This window comes from Seriola aureovittata, chromosome 16 (genome assembly GCF_021018895.1).
Source record: "Seriola aureovittata isolate HTS-2021-v1 ecotype China chromosome 16, ASM2101889v1, whole genome shotgun sequence".
NCBI lineage: Eukaryota > Metazoa > Chordata > Actinopteri > Carangiformes > Carangidae > Seriola > Seriola aureovittata.
Genome location: NC_079379.1, coordinates 10929016 through 10948314, shown reverse-complemented (window position 1 = coordinate 10948314; position 19299 = coordinate 10929016). Strand labels below are relative to the sequence as shown.

Below are 19299 nucleotides of genomic sequence, written 5' to 3'. Positions count from 1 at the left end.
CTTTCATTCTTGGTCTTACACTCTTGTTATCTAACATTGTGTTTGCATTTCTCCTCAATCCTCCTCCTCCTCATCCGCCTCCTTCTCAGCTGCTCTTTGTCTCTCAGTTTGGCGTGTATGGTGGGTACGCAGGCTTACATATTTGTGTGTCTGTGTGTCTGTGTGTGGGTGCGTCTGAGTGTGTGTGTGTGTGTGTGTGTGTGCTTTCCTAAATGTCTAAGCACAGTGACTGCCTGGCTATCAGCAAGGCCACTCACTAAGATGTCATCTTAATAGTCTTACCTGAGCTCCAACCTTTCAGATAACACACTGATCATTGGATATGGCTACGCATAATCAACCACCTCGTTGTTTACATCTGATAATTAACCACAGCTAATTAAGAGGTGGCACTTACCACTTCATCTCTTTACTTTGCTAGGGTTGCTCACTGATTACCTTTGTTTTGCTTTAAAATTGCTCCACCTAATCATTAACTGTGCTTTCTGTTGCCTCAGGGGAAGTCAAAGAAACATCAGCAAGGCCATGAACAAACTTGTTTTCCACAGGCAAACTACTGTGGGAAGGATGGTTACGCTGTCTTTGTTGAATCTCTATTTCATAAGAGGAGGTAAACCTATGCAATGCTAATTACAGGAAACACTTCCATTGTTTGCAAAGACAGAGCTCATAGGTTCAGGAACAACTCCTGCACAGGAGCTGCATTGACTAACAATAGCAGACACAAACCAAAGGAGGCCAATGTAGTGAGGCTACATCCACACTGATACCTTGTAGTTTTAAAAAGCATCACTTTTGCGACATTTACGAAACTTCTGGAGCAGTGTTGGCCCCGTTTTAGTTTGAAAACTAGAACTTATCAGTCACGACTACCAGCAGTGAATGCAACATGGATAATGAATAACAAGCATTGCTGACCTTGTTGTCTTTGCTTTGTGATATGTGTTTGCAGGTGTTTAGTATGGACAGAGGTGATTTCTGATACGGAGCTAATTCGCTCTTGTGGGTGGAGATCGTTTTCGTTTTAAGATAAAAAAGGTATTTGTGTGGATGTAGCCTGAGACACACACTGGACTGGGCACCTCTGGGCTTTGGGATGTTGTTTGGGGATGGGAACATGATGACATTCTGTCGTTAAACCTCTCATTTGTATTCACAGTGAAGGGCCCACACACCTCCTTTAATGGCCATGTTGGAGAGCAAGAAGGAAGAAAGTTGCAACAAGCCTCGGCAGAAGGCAACTCACTGCATATCTGTTAAGACCTGCTCAGGTTGAGATTAGCTGAAAGAACAGATTATACATGGTCTGAGGACAAGTTAAACACAGTTAAAATCAGGTGTCGGGTTATAAGAACTTCCCCAGACACAAAGTGTAGGTTGATCCTGAACAGACGTAGAGATTTTTATAGTTTTCATAGATTTAAGTGGGAAAAATCCTGTATTTTGATTTCTCTTTTCAGGATCACGGAAAGTGCAACTCCATGACATCATCTAATTACTCTGGTTGAAATGGTTGAAAAAAACAAATTATGGACAGTGAAGTTCCCATGCCTACATGAAACAGTTTTCCCTATCATTTTCCTATATCTCATTTTCATGCCGCAGAACAGGCTCGGTGCAAATTCCGTCAGGATTTGAGGTGAATAGGGATGTGTTTATGTGTGTGCGTGCGTCTGTGTTTGTTTCTATGTGGACGTGCAAGCCAGGAGAGATCCATGCGTGTGTGTTTGTGCATCTGTCTGTCTTTCTGCTGTGAAAAAAACAACATATATCAGGGCTGAGCTGCACTTTTGTTCCACTTCATCTTTCTATTTACTCATTTAGTGTTTCAGGTTGGTATGAAATTAAAGGCCTACTCATTGTGGTTCCTGATAGAGTTATGACATAAACGTCTGCGGCGTGGTGAAAGCTTTTCCACAACAGTTTTTCGATTGCAATGCAAATGACAATTATGTCGGCAGTCCCTCTCACCCTCTTATCTTCCCACCGAGCCAGAAAAAACAATTGGGCTCTAAAAAATTGATCCACCGGGATGAGCACTCTTCATGAATACAAAGCACATTATTTGGGATGACCTGCTTGACACCGAGTAGCACACAATTACCATGTATATGTGCCTCTCTGTGTTTGCACTGTTAGATCTGAAATGGTTTGTCAGTTTAGACAGAATTTTTAAATGCAGATTGCATAAACTGTGAACACTCAAGCCACTGAACGCAGAATATATTTTCTGTAATATACAGCGGATTCCACTTGAGTCTGGATCTTCTGCTGCGGAAAGGAAATAACAAAAATAAAGAGTTCATATAAACTGGTTGGCGAAATGGGAGCGTGGGTGCCTCGTAGAGGTGATTATTCAAATATAAGGACAAGAGAGCACAGATTCAGACCTGGGTTAAGGAGGAGATGCAAACCAGATATTAGGAGATGCTTTAATCTGCTTGGAACACCAGATGAGTGGGAATAGCAGCAGTGTGACAAACTGTCAGATAAGCTGATGATGTGCAATCAACAGTCTAGCTGACACTTTCACTATCTTGTGAACCTATCACACCTACTGGGGAAGTCTCAACCTAAAATTTCATGTATTCTTACCTGCTGCAAGAGCGTGACTGATATTGTTTTCACCTTGTGTGTGTGTGTGTGTGTGTGTGTGTGTAGCAAGAACTACCACAGAGGCGGTTTTGAATACTTTGGCAGGTGTTTACATCTGTGGTTGGATTTTGTCAGTGCAATAGCATCACAGCTGTGCAAGATACAGTCACAAAACAGTCACAGGTGTGTAGGTGACATCAAAATAAAGGCCAAATGAAGGTACCCATGAGTCAGTTAATAATGTGGTAATAACTACTAGGTACTCGTACCGTAAAAAACATAACATCTCAAAATGTAAATCTACAAAGGGCCTCATATACTGTAAGGGTGCTCAATTTATTTCACTCTCCTTTCACTGTGGAATAGGATACCTTTCAGATTAAGTCTTACATTGTGATTACATCAGGAGTGTATCCTGCCCTCTCCGCATTCCTTTGCTTCTTTCTTAAATATGAAGTGAGTTTATCTGATCACTTCCCTGAATCCCATCCATGTCCTGAGATGGAGTCAACCCTCCACAACTCTGTGCAATATTAGCTGTTTGAATTCGCTATCGGGAATGGTTTCCCTTCCTCTTACTTACCTTTTGGTTTTTGTTGTTTGCTGTGATACCATTGAAAGCTGTTGTGCTGCAAAGCAGACACAGCAAATAAAGTGCCAGTCAAGCAGAAGCAGGCTTGAAAACCCCCTCTGGCAATGTGGCTCACTGGGCTGAACAAGCAGCTCGCGGTCCAGATTATCCATGTCAATGGAACAGAAAATGAGAATCAGGATTTGCAATGCATCTGACAGCATGGAGGTTATATGCCTCCAGCTGAAGGTGCAATCTTTGTATTTGGCTATCAAGGTTTTCTTTACATTTCATCTAAGACTCAATGTTAACTTAAAAAATTTCCATGTTAACATTACAAATGAATACCCTTAGAATAAAGATTTGCATATTGTGATAGGGGTCACTAATGTGCCTGTGCTCACACAAAAGAGTCGTAGAAAACCTGTAAGGTAAAAATACCAACTTCACTGCAAGAAATCACTGTGCAAACACACCAGATGTTGCCCAACCAGTACTCAAGCAAAGGGTGGTGCACTCAAATGATAGATAAGCACTGTGGAGAACAACTTTACAACCAGAGCACACTCAAGGGTGGACAAAAAAGCCTGGAGCAACTGCACAACATAATAACCTTGCAACAAATACAAGAAAATAATGTTTTGCAGCCTTTAATGTCTCATTTACAATGTATCAATGAGCTGTTTAATTAACTCTGCAGGTATTTTTTGTGTGTCTCTCCTCTGGGACTTTCATTTATGGGCAACATAGAAGCAAATATCATCAAAAATTGATCACATGAATGAATGATGATATTATACTATATATTATACTTGTTTATAACCTTCCTGCAAAAATAATACAGGCAATGACGTATTAATGGTTGTAGCTATTCTGAAATTATATTAAGTATAGGCAATTGTAGGCTAGTGGAAGTGTAACATTTTACTATGTTGGGAGATTACCATAGAGTATGATGAGGTTACTGCAACAAACACACATTCAACAGGTGCCTGCGAATATGATATTGCAAAAATCCTGACATAGAAATCACAGTCAATGTTTTCAAAATGTGATACAGACTCATCCAGACACTGTACTCACAGTACATGCGGAGAAAGCTCGCGTCTCTCGGACAGCCCTCTGATTGGTCTCCTCTGGTGCAGGAGGCGGGGCTCGCGGCTGTGGGCGTTTCACAAAACCAGCCTCCACGCAGCTCAAGCTTTCATTCACCACGGATTTGTCGAGTTAACCTGACCTCTCTGCGGTTTTCATTCCTCTACGAATCTACTTGTTTTTTTTTCTTTTAGAGCGTAAGCGTGCGTAAAGTGCTTCTGTGAGCGTGCAGTCTCCAGGTGCGCGGACCATCTCTTCTCGGTAAACTTTTTTTTTTTTTTTTTGCACAACCTACCTGAGTTGTGTGTCCTCTCTGCACGCCTCCTCTCCACCATGGATTTGGTTTGGGTTGTAGGCTTCGTTGTGAGCGTCTGCGCCTGGTTTGCTTCAGCGGAGCGGCACAGTGTCTACTGGAACAGCACGAACCCAAAGTAAATATCTCTTTTAATTTGTACTCTCTCGATTTTAATTCAGTGCTCTTGAACCCACCCGTTGCGCTCCTTTATTTATCAACGCTTAACCAAGCCTGTTTGGCATCTTAAACATAAACGAACTTTTAACCTAATTGTCGGAGCGGTGCAGATGATAATGATCCATATTCAGATGCATCGGATTGGAACAGTTGCACCTCATGCATATGCAGAGAGCTTGTTGTGATGAATTTGTGATGGAAGTAACTGGCTGCTGTTGTGATGATAATGCAAGATAGTTAGAGAGAGTCTTTCTCTCCCACCCCCTCCCTCTCTCTCTTTCTCTCTCTCTCTCTCTCTTTCTCTGTCTCTCTCTCTCTCTCTCTCTGCCTTTCTGTGCTCGGACCTGTTATTATGGTGCTGTTTACCTGTAATACTTTGTCTAACCTGTTCAGATTTAATCCGTTTCGCAATCTGTGTACCTGTGCTGCTGGATTAGTTACATCAGGTTATGTCATCTATTTATGTTTGTGAAGTGAATGAGCTGTTTCACCAGCACAGTCTCTGCAGGGAAGAAAGCTCCTTTTATGTGGGTGAATGTTGGGAGTTTCATGGACAGAGAAGTGCAGGGACCTATGGTCATCTTTTTTTTTTTTTTTTAATGTGGAGGTCAGTTTTTCCGGTTTCATTTGGTGCATCTCCTTCTTTGGACTCTTTATGTGCAGTTTTTTTTTCTTACTGAGTTACTTGCTTTGTCAGAAGTCTGTGATTTTGTGTTGTTTTCTGTTATTTCCAGATGCCTTTCATTCAGGAGATTAAATTCTTCAGGGGAGAACTTAAATATGTCCCAAGCAAGGGTTATAATTTTTGTGTTGATTTTTACGGGCCGAGCCACAGCACAACGTGTTGAAATATCTGTTGCAATATCCTCCCCATCTGACACAGAGCCCTAACCTCAGTGTGCAGTGGGAGGTTTCAATATCTCCTAAATCAAGAGATATCACATGGGGTTTACGTGGCTGTCACGGAGACATAGGGGTGTTCATATTTCAAGTGGTAAGACGAGTAATAATGGTGGATGACAGAGACAGAGGAGGTAACTTGAGACCTGCCCAGTGGGTCACGCTGTGGGAGAGAGATGGATTGCTCAGGGAGGAGAAATTGGAGCTGAAATTGTTGGGGTTAGGGGCCGTTCGGCATAAGTGGGGGTCAATTAGAATTATGGTTGATGATGGCTGGGGTGAAATGGCTCGGGGTATGAAAAGGGTTAGGTTTACACACCACAAATGAACTTCTACATGCAACCACCCATAAACACGCCTGCAGACACACACACATGCACACACATGAACGGGCAAGCATAAACAGAGACTCCTGGCAGACAATCACTCAATCACACATCAGGGCGCTCAATCACACCAAATGACGCCATCCGAATCAATCAGTGCTCTTGCTCTCTCTCTCTCTCTCTGGTGAGCAAACACATGTCTGGTCTTGGTTTGAAAGACCCAGATATCTAAATATTCTCTCACAAGCTTACATTCAAACCCCTGTTTCCCTCCTGATCTCCCCTGTGGTTCAAACTACAGCATTTACTGTTCTCAGAAAGGCCATAATTACAGCAGCAAAGCCTTTCACCGAGAATCAGAATGAAGTCAAAGTCCCAGATGGAAAGGCGTTTTTGTTGTGTCCTCACAGTGGAACGACAGTAATCATTCCTGTATATATACTGGTAATCCGTCCTTTTGCACTTGCTATTTTTTTCCGGATGACTGTGCTAAATCTCTCCCTTTGGCTACTCTTAATCCTGTATTCGCAGAAAAAGCACAGAGTTTCTGAGATGTTTTTTTTTTTCTTTTTTCTTTGGTACTTTTCATCATTCCCAGCAATCTGCTCTCGCCTGTGACCCGTTACTTGATACAGTGTGTTGACGTCCATCTTTTCCCTCATGACATGTGTCTTTCCCTCCTTTTTTTGGCCTCAGTTTGTTGTTCCATCCCATTGGCCAGAAAGCTGTCGTTAATCAAATTGATCTCAGATTGATCACTTTGGTCCATGTGGTACAGGCTCATTTCCTTTTTTTTTTCCTCAGTGTGTTTGTCAAGAGATTTAGCAACACACACACACACACACTCATACATATACATACACAGTTTCCCTGCTCACCACTAATTTCAGCATGTGTGCGAGCGCTGCCTTGGGTCCTGCTGATTTCCAAGGTCGTGTCTTGCCTGTACTTTAACGACCGTTTTGTTTCAGCATGAGTGAAATTGTTCCCTGACGACGTGTGTTTCAGGACTTTCTGACCTTTTTACTCGCCAGTGTCTTTCTAACCTTTTTGTGCTGTGATAAGAAACAGCTTCATCACCAGCGCAGGTTTCTTATTCCCAGAAAGAGGCTGACCAGTGTGTCCAGTCAGCTTGGGTAGTGTCTGTGCCGAGGATCACTCACACGTACGGCATCACCAGATCGCAGTGACTCACACGCTCTCGTACACATTAACCCAGTCATCCGCACACACTCATGCACATGTGCCACACAGTTGTGATTGATGTCGACATGGTCCCAGGAGCCCTGTGGACTCCAAAACTCCAGTGTGAGGCAATAATCTGCTCTTACACGGCTTGCCCCCCACCCACCCCCACCCCACCCCACCCCTCCTCTTCTTCCTCCTCCACCTCCACCACCTCCTCCTCCTCCTCTGCTTTGTACCTGTCTCTCCCTCTCTCCAGCACCTCCCTCCCCCTCTTCTTGGCCAGGTTCCCTTTTCAACTTGGTTCTGTGGTCTCCAGTTTTGTGAATCTGTTAACTGTTTCATGGCTCGCTCACACACTCATCTGTTTGATCCACCGTTTATTTTAACATCATCATCATCATCATCATCATCATCATCATCACCTTTTCTGTAATCATTGTCACATTTTTCAGCTAATCTGCTCTAACTCTGAAGTCTTTGCTTTGCTATGCCTTTCTAATGAGCTCTTTGATTTTGGTAATAGGGCAACATTTGCTTCCAGATTGTTTCAGTTTACCGTTGCTGGCTCAGTGGTTTCATTTAATTGAAGAGGCTTCTTTTTTTTTTTGCTGCACTGGCTCAAATGAGGGAGTTATTTAAGGTATGTTTCACCCACATGAAGGATTTTTCTTGGTATTTATTCAGTCAGTATGGGTGTTTTTTTGTGAAGCTTCCCATACAAATTGGGGAAGGGTCTTCACAGTGAGCCACAGAAAGAGAATAGTAACTGGTGTGACTGATTGCGGGTCAGAGTTGACTATGTGATGAAGTGGCACGGCCTCTATCAGTCTGTCAGTCATTCTGTCACGGCGGCAGTCCCTGAATACTGGCTGCCACTCAGGCCGGCCCCTCTTCACATGGCTGTGGCTCTGCCTCTGGGAAAACTTCTTCCCCCTCCTGTCTTTTCGGTCCCTTTCGCTCCTTCACCAGCTTTTATCTCAACTTTACAAGCTGTCCCTTTTCAGTCTATTATTTCCTCACCTCCAACTCTGGCTCTCGGAGAAGGGGGGAAGGAGGGAAGCATGCTAAGAGGTGTGGAATTTTTTTATCGTTCTTGGCACCCATGGCGATCCGTCACAAGGCACTTTGCCCTTTCCTTCATGCTTTTTTTTCTCTCTCTCTCTCAGTCCTTTCCCTTAAAGCTTCCTTCTTCTACCTCCTTATGAAAGGCCACTCTAGTCTTCCCACCGAACCTGTTTCTTTTTCTTCGCTTCTTCCTGGTCTTTTCACTTGTCTGTCCATGTGTTCTTCTCCCCTCTTGAGTGTCTTGCTGCAGCGGTGGAAGTGGTCGAGCCAGTCTGAGAACTCGGGCCGTGAAAGGGGAGGAATTGAATTAAGAAAAAAAAACAAACGTATGTAGGTTGGAACGTCTGTTTGCCTTCCACGTATGTTCGCGAGTGCGTGTTTGAGAGATGAAAGATAAGACTGGGCAGTCACATCGGCGGGTGTGATTAGTTGGGTGCAATAGATAAGAGATTTCTGTGATTTCCAAGTAATCTGAACCGAAGCTACTTTCCTCGAGAAACATCCTGGTTTCCCACTTCACTTCCTAATCCAGCCTTTGCTTTAAACCCACCGCACTCCCTTCCCCCTCCTTTGGGTCAGTATTCTCTCCGGTAAATTCCTGAGTCTGTTTCCATCTTTGTCTCACTTCATCTGTCCCGCCACCCTTAATCTAGTCTTGTAATCTGTCTGGTGAATTCAATCTGGGGAAAATACTCTGAGAGATTGTCAAACGGATGGTAATCGCCTCATATAGGCTCAATGATCATTGAAGTTTGTTGACGTCTCCTGTCTTTCTTGCGTCTGTAAAATAAGACTTTACCTCAGTAACCATATTGATGAACCTGATTCTCTTCCTGTTCAATATTCCTGCTTGTTGTTGCAGTGTGGGGAGGCAGGGGACTTGTTATTATTGACCGCACTCGATAGTGACTCAGGCCAAAGAACCTGAACTTCCCAAAGGCGTGCTGTTGGTGTTACCAAAGTCTGCACACACTGTCTGCTGTGTGTTTTTCTGTGAAGTGCTGCACTTCCTGGCCACGTCTTTTCCCGGGAAAACTGCGTATCCTGTCTGCACAATAAACAATACAGTTCTCACACACCAACACACGCAAGACCATAAAAGTCTGTACTCATGGGTTGATTGGATTTCCCAGGCCTCGTGTGAGAAATGAATATGTTTGAACTGTGAGAATAAGTAGATTAGAAGTGATTAATAGTGATTAGTTGTTTTTATGAGGGATGTGCTCAACTGTCGAGCCTCCAGGACGATTTGGGATCCGCCTGCCATTCTGTCAGATCTCTCTCTGCCTCTATTTGGGATTGTCCTCTGATCAGTGTCACCCCGGTCAATCCCGCCGCTTCTCTGTCCCCTGTCCATCGCCAGACCTCTTCCTTATCTACGCAGCAGACTTCCCCTGCACCTTCCCACTCCGCTCCTCCTTCTGTGCGGCGCTTCAATCCCACACAAAAATCGCAGCGGAACAAAAAGCTCCATTAGTACACAGATTTATGATTACGAGTAGAGCCTACACTTTCTTTTGTGGTTTGTGTGAGGAAGAGATAGAGAGTGTGTGTGTGTGTGTGTGTGTGTGTGTGTGTGTGTGTGTGTGTGTGTGTGTGTGTGCGTGTGCGTCCTCCAGACTTGTTTGTCAAGTCTTGGTGACATTCAGTGAACCAACAGTGTATGTCTATGTGTTTGGGTGAGGAAGAATTAGCTCGCAAGAGTCAGATATTATCTCTGAAAATGAACCATTGTGTTTGTTTTGTTGTTTAAATAATGTTCATTGTGTAACTTTTGTTTTTCTCTTGACTTTTTTTTTTTATTCTGTTTGTTGAAAGTCTAGATTCAGTGTGTAAACATGTCCCCACAGCTAATACTGCTACCCCCTAGAGGTCAGTCGTATTACTACCATTTTTTACTACAGGATACCTGTAAGCAACAGCTGCTGCCGCTACTGCATTTAGAAATCAAAAAACTGTGGCCTGTATCCACACATAGGACATTCCCCATGGGTTTCATTAAGATAGAAGCTCAGACTATGTTTGCTGAAAAATAAAACACAGAGCACTAAAGCAAAATCCAGCAAAATTGATTTTCTTGCGCAGGTATTTGCCTCCTGAGAAATGTGATGTCGGTGGTGACCTTTCTGCTCTGGCCCTTACAAGATACAAATGGCCCAGGGGACGGTGTGAGACAGTTGGAAAGAGCATATGTATTCATCTAAGCCTCCTTAGTGCGGCGGAATCAGCCAATTATTTCTCTGCTGGATTTAAAGCTTTGTCATTTCGCTGTGTGGCCAAAGGAGCTCGGTGAGTTCAGCCAGGAACGCCGGCAGAATGACCAATGATCCGGACGGACAAAGGTTGAATGGCGAACGGGAGAAAGCTGATTGAGATGGATGACAAAAAGTCACACGATGCAAAGAACGAAAGCTGGAATATTATGTTAAAAAGGGAGGAGCTGAAAGAGTTGGAGCATATTTGTTTCTATGGCGACCCCAGTATACCCACGTTGCATTGTGCTTGGCTTTGCAAACGGTGGGTCAGAAAGTTGCATGTTTGGAATACCACCAGGACAGGTTGTGATTGGTTCAGCAAGTCTGGGTTTGGAGGGGGGAGGGGGGGACAAAGTTGACATGAGGATCTGGTTTGCTTATTGAGTGATGAAAGACGGACAGAGAGTGGGAGGGCACGGCTGACACTGATGGATGAATAGATAGACAGATGAAACAAAAAGACTTTTAAGTCATAACATTAAACAGTCACGCTTAACTACCTCGTGGAGTCACATACTGTAGCTTTCACACATATATCTTGAAAGAAACCGCTCCCTTATGTCTTTCATTATACTGTTAACACCTCTCACTTTTCCCTCTGGAACAATGGACACACTTACACACACACACACACACACACACACACACACACACACACACACACACATAGTCAGTGTGGCTCTTTTTCAACTCCAAAACTCCAGTGTAAAGGAGTAATACCCCTTCTATATGTGAGAACAATAGAGAATAAAAAAAAAAGCCCCACCCTGCCTGTCTCACCCCTTGCTCTGTACCCAGGGCCTCGGCCCCTGCTCTGGGCCTCGCTGTCCACTCTAAGCCCCTGTATTAAGCAGGGTCTGGTGCTGATGAATAGAACCCAGCTCAGCCTCTGCTGAACTCAATAATCCAGGCTTGGACGAGCCGATTAGGTGGTCCCTACATTCCGGTTCACTCATCTGTGACGTAGGCCAGTCCCCTTTTGGGTCACACCAGTGGCGTGTGTGAAACCCGGGAGGAAAATAACCATGTTCATGTGCTGCATTGGGCCTCTGAGAGACAGGTTAAGTAGACTAGAGCTCCTGTTTTTAGTTGCAGTGGTCAGATAGGTGGAGTTTGTCTTGCAACACCATTTTTAGACTTAAACAGATCTTTAAACAGAGTGATGCATAGCATCCAACTATAGAATTTAAAGCGCATAAGGCAGCTTCTTACTGGCTGCCGGTGTGTAAAATTCTCCGGTGCTGACTTGGCGATTGTCCGACCTTTGATCCACATCGCAGCCTCTTCGCCTCTGAGCTCCGGAATTCCACAGGGCGATAGAGTGCAGAGAAGAGAGGGTGATGGATGGATGAAAGGAGGGGGTAGAGGTGCAGAAGAAAGCAAAACGCTGGCCAGAGAGATTAAAGAAGAGAGATTAGACTGTTGCTCCTGAAGAGGCTCCAATAAATCAGGAATTCCTTCTTAGGAGAGAGGGAAGAGTAGCCGGGAACAGTCTGTAGTCTATTTTTCACCGAAGTCACTCTCTCTCTCTCTCACACACACACACACACACACACACACACACACACACACACACACACACACACACACACACACACACACACACACACACACACACACGCACACACACACACACACACACACTTGACCACTTGATATTCCCTCACTGCTATCATCATCATTCATTATTGGCATTCATTATCTACCTTATCACAGCTGAAACACACTCCCAGATTCCTCTGAGCTCTGCAGACGCAACACACGCAGACTCCAACACAAACAATCCCATATTTAAATACCTCAGGCTGAGACAGACACGCATGCACACAATCCTCGCTGCATGTCTGCCATAGCTCCACAAATCATCCTTAACTAGAGAATACAACAACTCCTCCATGCTGCTGCTTCTGCTGAGGCTCCAAGTGTCGCCGTCATTAAAAGAGAGCATCCTAGGATAAACAATGGGAATAAATCAGCCTATTGACACACAGAGGGAAACAGTCAGCAAGAGGGAAATAACAAGGGACACACACTGGGGGAGACAGAGGAAAGGGGATTTTGTCTGCTGAAGTGAAGGTGGCATGATTTGACTTTGCTAGCTAAACCTTTTCACACAGAGGCCGGAGCTCTCTTTGAAGTGCGTTACTCCGATCAGTTAATTAAGCTGATGATGTGGAACGTTTCAATGCCGAGGCGTTAGAGGGGAACAAAAGGCAGCAGGATAATTAAAACTATTTGCCATTAATAAAAGGCGCTAGCCAGCCTCCCCGGGTGCGTATTCAGCCGCTGTCCTCTCTGCTAAGTGAGGTATTCCATCAGCACGGCACATTGTGAATAGAGACACTGTATGAAACAGTGGCATTGATAAAGCAACTGTAGCGCTCACACAGAAACACTTACTGAGAGAAACTTCAAAAGCCATTCCCAACTCAAGCCCTTTGACCCCCCCCCCTCCCCTCCCACGCCTATTCATACCCTCTGCCCCCCCCAAACTCTCAGCCTAAAGGGGCTGGGAAGTGGGGAGCACGAGGGCATAATTACCCCCCTCCGGGGCAACTTTAATACCCTTTTTTGTGTTTTAATTGTACCCCCCTTCGACCCCCTTTTGATGAACACATTGGGACCATACCACAACCAGTTTGTAATCAGGGCTCGGGGTGAGGGTGGGAGTGGGTGCAGGGAGTTTGTTTGTGTGTGTGTTTTCAGTGTTTGCGAGGGGATGATAACTCTGTCAGGCAAAAGCAGACAACAGTGTTTGTTCAATAGTGTTATCGATTCGACTGGAATTGAAAGTGGCAGGGGGAAAAAACACTTTAGCGCCAATCTGGTAAACAGAGCGTGGCAGGCAAACTGCAGATAAGCATTAAGCTGTCTGGACCATGGCAAAATGATAATTATTGCTCTCTACCCCCTAAAAGTTGGCTGGAGCACACTATTATCAGCACAGTTAGATGGAAGTTTCATCAGTATACTAAAAAGGTGCTTGTTTTCCAACGGCCCCGTGTTGCTGTTGTAATGGTGTTGCCTGCCGGCTAATCTGGTCATCAGTATTGAGGGAATGCAGTCAGGCGGAGAGGGGGAAAGAGATGGGGGGTGGCGGTAGGCGGGTGTGTGGGGTGGGGTGGAGGGCAGGAGTCAGGGCCCAGGGTTTGGAGCCACAGCGTCTGTCCTTTTTACCAGGGGGTACCAGGGAGACCCCTGGCAACAAACAACAACACCAGCTAACGAGTGTCGGGGGCCCGTGCCTGTGCACTTTGATCGTTAGTCACACATATGGACCGTGTCACACAAAGTCAAACTCAACAAATGCTACTTGTTACATTTTAGGAGGTTTAATGAGAAAACACCAGTTTTTTCAAAGACAAATCCACTTGAGGAAAGAAATGCCCTCAGTGGCTTTTTTCTTACTGAAGGTGTCAGTTTAGCACTCAGTAGGCTTTTTATTTCAGAACTAACAACTCTGTGAGATCTGTAGATCTGATTAAATAGCAGCCGGTAACTTAGCTCAACACTCGCTGGCTGCCTCTTCTTTGAGCTGCTGAAAGTCTGCCGAACCATGCATGTATTCATTGCAAAAGCAACAAAACCCTATATTAGACACACATTCTCCCTGTGTGTTGTGAAAATATTTGAGTCTGTTGAATTTCATCCATTCTCAGGGAACCCCTGGTGATCTAGAACAGTAGGAGACGGTAAACTGATAGGCATCGCCTGGGAGCTCAGTACCAAGGGAGGAGGTGTGTGTGTGTCTGTGTGTGCGTGTCTGTGTGTGTGCGTGTGTGTGTGTGTGTGTGTGTGTGTGTGTGTGTGTGTGTGTGTGTGTGTGTGTGTGGGTTCGGTGGGTGCAAATAGTAGGTAGCTACTGCTTTGGGTTGTTGATAGATGGGAATAACTGGGAAGTGTGTGTGAGTTTGTGTGTGTTGCCAGCGGCCAGCTACCGCTCCAGGCCGGTGATAGATGGCTTTGGCTGAGAAGAGAGCATTAGCTGTGAGCCGCCCCTGGAGCAGTCACTCAGTCAGGGGGAAGGGGACAAAGCTGTAATGCTTTTAGTGACGATTCCCTGGAGATAAACTCATAATATCTTTGAAAGAAAATCCAGAAGGGGGAAGGAATTATGGACAGTTGGGATGAGGCCAATTTACTCCGCCTCAGGGTTTGCTAAACTGTTTTTTAGATTGGCTAAACTTTGTCTCTGCACTGTGTATAAACAGGCTGAAATGCCAAAATGTTTTCCCTGAGTGCTCTTTGACCCAGGCCTGAGAGGAGAGGGAGGACATTTGGTTTACTTAAATACCATCGTAAAGAGGGTGGAGAGGGTGGAGGAGTGAAGGGAGGGATGCGGGGAGGAATGGAGGGGAGGCAGACAGTCTGACTGTGTCTCTCTGTGTTTGTAATGAGAGGGAGTGTGGTGGGAGACAGTTACAGGCCGTCACCAGACTCATGTTGTATTCGTCTGCTTGTCTCCCTAACCCTAATGTATGGGCTAAAACATATACGACCTTTATTTTTAACCATGACCCAATCTCAAGTAAACTCAGGTGCGTTTTTGCATTTGTCATTATGCATTCTGTTTGTGTGCGTGCGTGCGTGTGTGTGTGTGTGTAGCCCTGCAGATGTCGATACCCATCTCCTGTCTTGACGGGCTAACTGACTGCTAATGTTTCTCTGTAAACATCATTCAACTCCTGTGGGACATGGGATCAATGTGCACTCAGTGCTAACTCTGAACACAGCAGCAAGCAGCAGCAGCTACACTGGCCTCACGTTCATCCATATTTATGCGCATGTTCTTTGCAGATCACTCTTCCCCTTATTGCGTTTTCCCTCTTCATTCCACCCCAATACACACATACATCCTCACACACAAACACTCACTCTTTCCTGCTCTCTATCTCTCATTCCCAGGCCGCTAAGTCTTTCCTCTGATTTCCCTGTTGTACACTGGCGTGTAGCCGATCAATATATAATCACAGGTTTTGAGGCTTATATTTATTACCGCTCTGTTGCTATAACCACGGTTATCAGTCTCCTGCCACTTGCGTAACTGTTCTCCTCTGCCTCCTTCCCCGCAGGTTTCTATGGGACGACTATGCTGTAGAGGTGAAGCTCAATGACTACCTGGACATCGTCTGCCCCCATTACCCGGAGGGTGAGGTGCCATTGCTGGATGCTGAGCGATACGTGCTCTACATGGTGGAGCGCGAGGACTACGAATCCTGCAAGCCCCAATCATACGACCAGATGCGTTGGGAGTGTGGCCATCCGTTTGCCCCTCACGCCCCTGAGAAGTTCTCTGAAAAGTTCCAGCGGTTTACTCCATTTACTCTAGGAAAGGAGTTTCGTCAAGGAGAAAGCTACTATTATATCTGTAAGTGTCACTTTAGCTTTCTCACAGATTTGTCACTGTGTTTGCCAGATTTGTCAGAGTTTACATCTATAATAGCAGGTCTGCGCTAATGTCAACTCACTAACGTGTCAGAATGTGCGATGTCAATGTGCTAATGTTTGAACGGTGATTGAATGGATCACCAACGACAGTCCATCCAAGAGTTATCAACACATTACACTCAAAACCTCATCATAGAGGCAAAAGAGGAGATCAGGTGATCACCAAAGTCATTACAAATCACAATCTGTACAAGATTTAATGGCTTTCCATCCAATATTATATAATTTTTGAGAGGTTTCGATTAGAAACTGTTGTCCCCCCCCCCCCCCGCAGGCCCGTGCCACTGGCATGGCTAAAAATCTCTGCCCTCATAAGGAAGTCTGACGAAGGCAAAGCTCTATGGTCTTTTTGTATGTTTGTGTACTAGCTGTGATATGCTGGGGTTTGGTGGCCAGCGCCGTGAAGCTTTGCATGGACGTGAACTGGGGTGTCAGCTCAGTTTGCCAAGTTTGTACAATATACTTCCCTGCTAGAATGTGACCACAAAGAGCAAGCAATGTTGTCACCCTGACCATGGCTGTAATTAGCTAAACGGCAGGACAAGACACACTCTGCCTGGTCACAGATGGCTTCCTAAAGCTTTGTCCCTGCGTCTGTCTGCTGCCAAGCGCGTGCGTGTGTGTTTGTGTGTGTTTGTTTGTGTGAAGGTAGATTAAGGGGCCAGAGGAGGATAAGTGCATTAGTTAGGATGTTGACGCCTGTGTTGTTTCTTCCCTGTTCCCTGCAGCCAAACCTTTGCACCACCATGGACAGGAATGCCTCAGGCTCAGGGTGGACGTCGTGGCCGCTGATGGTAAGTTTAACCGCCCTCCTGGATGTAAGGAGAGCAGCGTAATCACCTTTAATCGTCGTGGTAGCCTATTGCAAGACCCAGCAGAGAAATTGATGGGATTTTTCTTTTCCTTCAGGCTCTCAAGAGGCCAGAGTGGCTAAAGGAGGCACAGGCGGGGCTGGAGTTGGAGCCGGGGGTGGGGCTCACAACCCATCCAACAGACTGCCAGCAGGTATGTTGACCAACCCTGCGTCCTTTCTAATTATCCCTGACCTTAAAACAGTCCAGGTACACTCAGGATTACATTGGGGTGTAAATATGTGGTAGTAATGTGTCCTCTTTATCTCCCATCTTCAAGCAGATGACCCAGTGGTAATCCTGCCAGACGTCCAGAAGAGTGTACGGACAAACTCCGCAGTGGCAGCTACATCCCTCTCAATCCTCTCATTGCTAGTCCCATTTTCATTACTGCTGTTGTTGCACTGAGAGCACATGAAAGGACTGCTGTTGGCAGACTTTTTTTTTTCAGGGACTACAATGAAGATAGTCTGTGGGGATGAGACCACTGACTCAAAAAGACATGCCCAGTGCTGGCCACAGGGAGAGAGTTTTGAAGCTTGCAAAGTACGGATGGACTCACTTGCACAACATGTGCTGAGTAATTCAGAGCATTTGAGGCGAAGTATGTGTGCTTCGTCTTATTTTTCAAAAGGTGACGGTATTTTTTCTTGGAAAGACCAAGCTCTCCTTGAAATGTATTTTCGGGGGCTCTCTCCAAAGCACATTGGATGATAATCCTCGAAGAAAAATATGAAGAAGCGGAAGAAAAAGTGGCCGAAGAACAATCAAAAGCAAAGACACCAACTCTGTTTAGAATTATATAGATATAAATTTAGATGGGAATAAATCCGCATGGAAAAATAATCTCTTACCTTTTGAGCCAAAGATCAGTCATCTCTCCAACCTGTACACTATTCCACCCTTGAGTATTGTGTACTATTTGTTGTATTGTTATCGTAATGGTATTGAGTGGCATTGATGTCCCAAGTGATTACTTTCTCTAAATGTAGCATTGACAAACACGGGGGCTGTTCTCATCACAACCATTCCTTTGCAAACTCCACCATGTGCTTATATACTGTAGCATTAATACTGCACAGTACAGACACACTAACACGCACTCCACATCAGTGTTACACGCAGACACACACACTGACATCGGGCAGTGAAACACATGAAAACACATACTACATTGAACTGTGTTACTTGTACATTCTGTGAAGATAATTTATAACATTTGCAGCTCAGATGTTTTACTGTATATAACCATGTGATTATGAAAGGAAACGTTGACTGTTGGCAACAGGGGGGGGGGCTTTTTCTCTCTCCCTCTCTCCAGGTAGAGTTAGTACTTGTGTGAAAGGAAAAATGTGTGTATTGAAGTGAGAGTAAGAGAATGCACGTGAGCTAGGGAACGATTGATTGAAAGCGTGATGGGACAAAATGTTTTTCTGCCAAAAGCAAACACTGAGATGTTGTGTGTATTGCAGAGAGGCGGGACTTCTCTGTTTGTTGGATCTTGCCCCTGTATTGGTTAAACTGTCTGACATGAAGAGCTGGTATCACGTCTTTTTTTTTTTTTTTTTTTTTTTTTTAACAGCAGGATCCACCCCCTGTGTATCATGGTGCTTTCCTTCATGTTCCCAACCCCAGGCAGAAAACATGCAAAAAAAAAAAAAACTAAAATAACATCTAAACACAAAGTGAAGTAATCAGTTATTTAGACTTTCAGAATAATCATCACAGTTCTGGATTTTTTGAAAATGTTGTTATAGTCACCCGTTCACAACAGACAAGACACAGCATCAAAGCGAGTTGCCAAGCACATCTTCACCTGACAGGCTGGCTTGATCAACAAAGCACAACCGTGTACGACTACCATTGAAGTCAGTCTTTTTTTTTAATCTGAATTCTTGTTACCTAATTTTGTACATGTGTAAGTAAGAGAAGTGTATAATATGTATATATATGTATAGAAGATTATATAAAAGACCTGTTTGATAAATATGCTAAATGTGAACATTTCATGTGAAATAAAAAAACGATATTTTTGGAAAACCAGAACAGCTCTCTTGTGATTACTTTTAGCTAATCACGTTATGGCTACCATGAGTCTAGGCATAGGGACATTAGTAGCAGGTCCATCGAAGGGAGGTATTAAAATGCCCCTTCTTTTTTTGTATCTTTGTGAGCAGTGTACGTTTTCTAGGTGGTTTCCTGTATTGTGTCGGCTGTCCTGAAGTAATTTGTGTGTAGGCATATTGATCTGATGTGTCAGAGGGTTTGGATCAGATTCAGACACACTCCGGCATGAACAAACTAACGTTCAAATGCAGCTTTCAACCAACAGCAACACTTTAAAAGTGAGCTACTGTCATGAGTGAAAGGCATAAAATGTTCAACAGACATGGTTCCAAAAGAATTGCTTGTAATGACTGGTGATCCTCTGACTTTCCCCTTGGCTCCACCATGGGACCGGATATTGTAGTGTTGAGTGAACCGTCTCAACAACTATTAGACGGATTGAAATCCAGCCAATAGATCTTCCTCA

At 44.6% G+C, this 19299-nt stretch overlaps 1 protein-coding gene across 2 annotated transcripts; it reads left to right on the top strand.

The window, feature by feature from the left end:
- Nucleotides 1-4253: 4253 nt before the first annotated feature.
- On the top strand, nt 4254-18812 carry efna1a (ephrin-A1a). Of its 2 annotated transcripts, none has more exons than XM_056400113.1 (5): nt 4254-4692; nt 15540-15835; nt 16644-16709; nt 16825-16920; nt 17050-18812. In XM_056400113.1, the coding sequence occupies exons 1-5, from the start codon at nt 4595-4597 to the stop codon at nt 17172-17174; spliced, it is 681 nt and encodes a 226-aa protein (XP_056256088.1). In that variant the 5' UTR covers nt 4254-4594; the 3' UTR covers nt 17175-18812. The 2 variants fall into 2 exon arrangements, with proteins under 2 accessions (XP_056256088.1, XP_056256086.1); XM_056400111.1 differs by having other exon boundaries at nt 4266-4692; nt 17047-18812.
- The last annotated feature ends 487 nt before the right edge of the window (nt 18813-19299 follow it).

Bases quoted from the DNA above. Each gene is read 5' to 3' on its own strand.
- efna1a (XM_056400111.1), top strand. From the start codon at position 4,595: ATGGATTTGGTTTGGGTTGTAGGCTTCGTTGTGAGCGTCTGCGCCTGG. The intron at 4,693-15,539 runs GTAAATATCTCT...CCTTCCCCGCAG, and splicing joins TGGAACAGCACGAACCCAAA to GTTTCTATGGGACGACTATG. The intron at 15,836-16,643 runs GTAAGTGTCACT...TGTTCCCTGCAG, and splicing joins AGAAAGCTACTATTATATCT to CCAAACCTTTGCACCACCAT.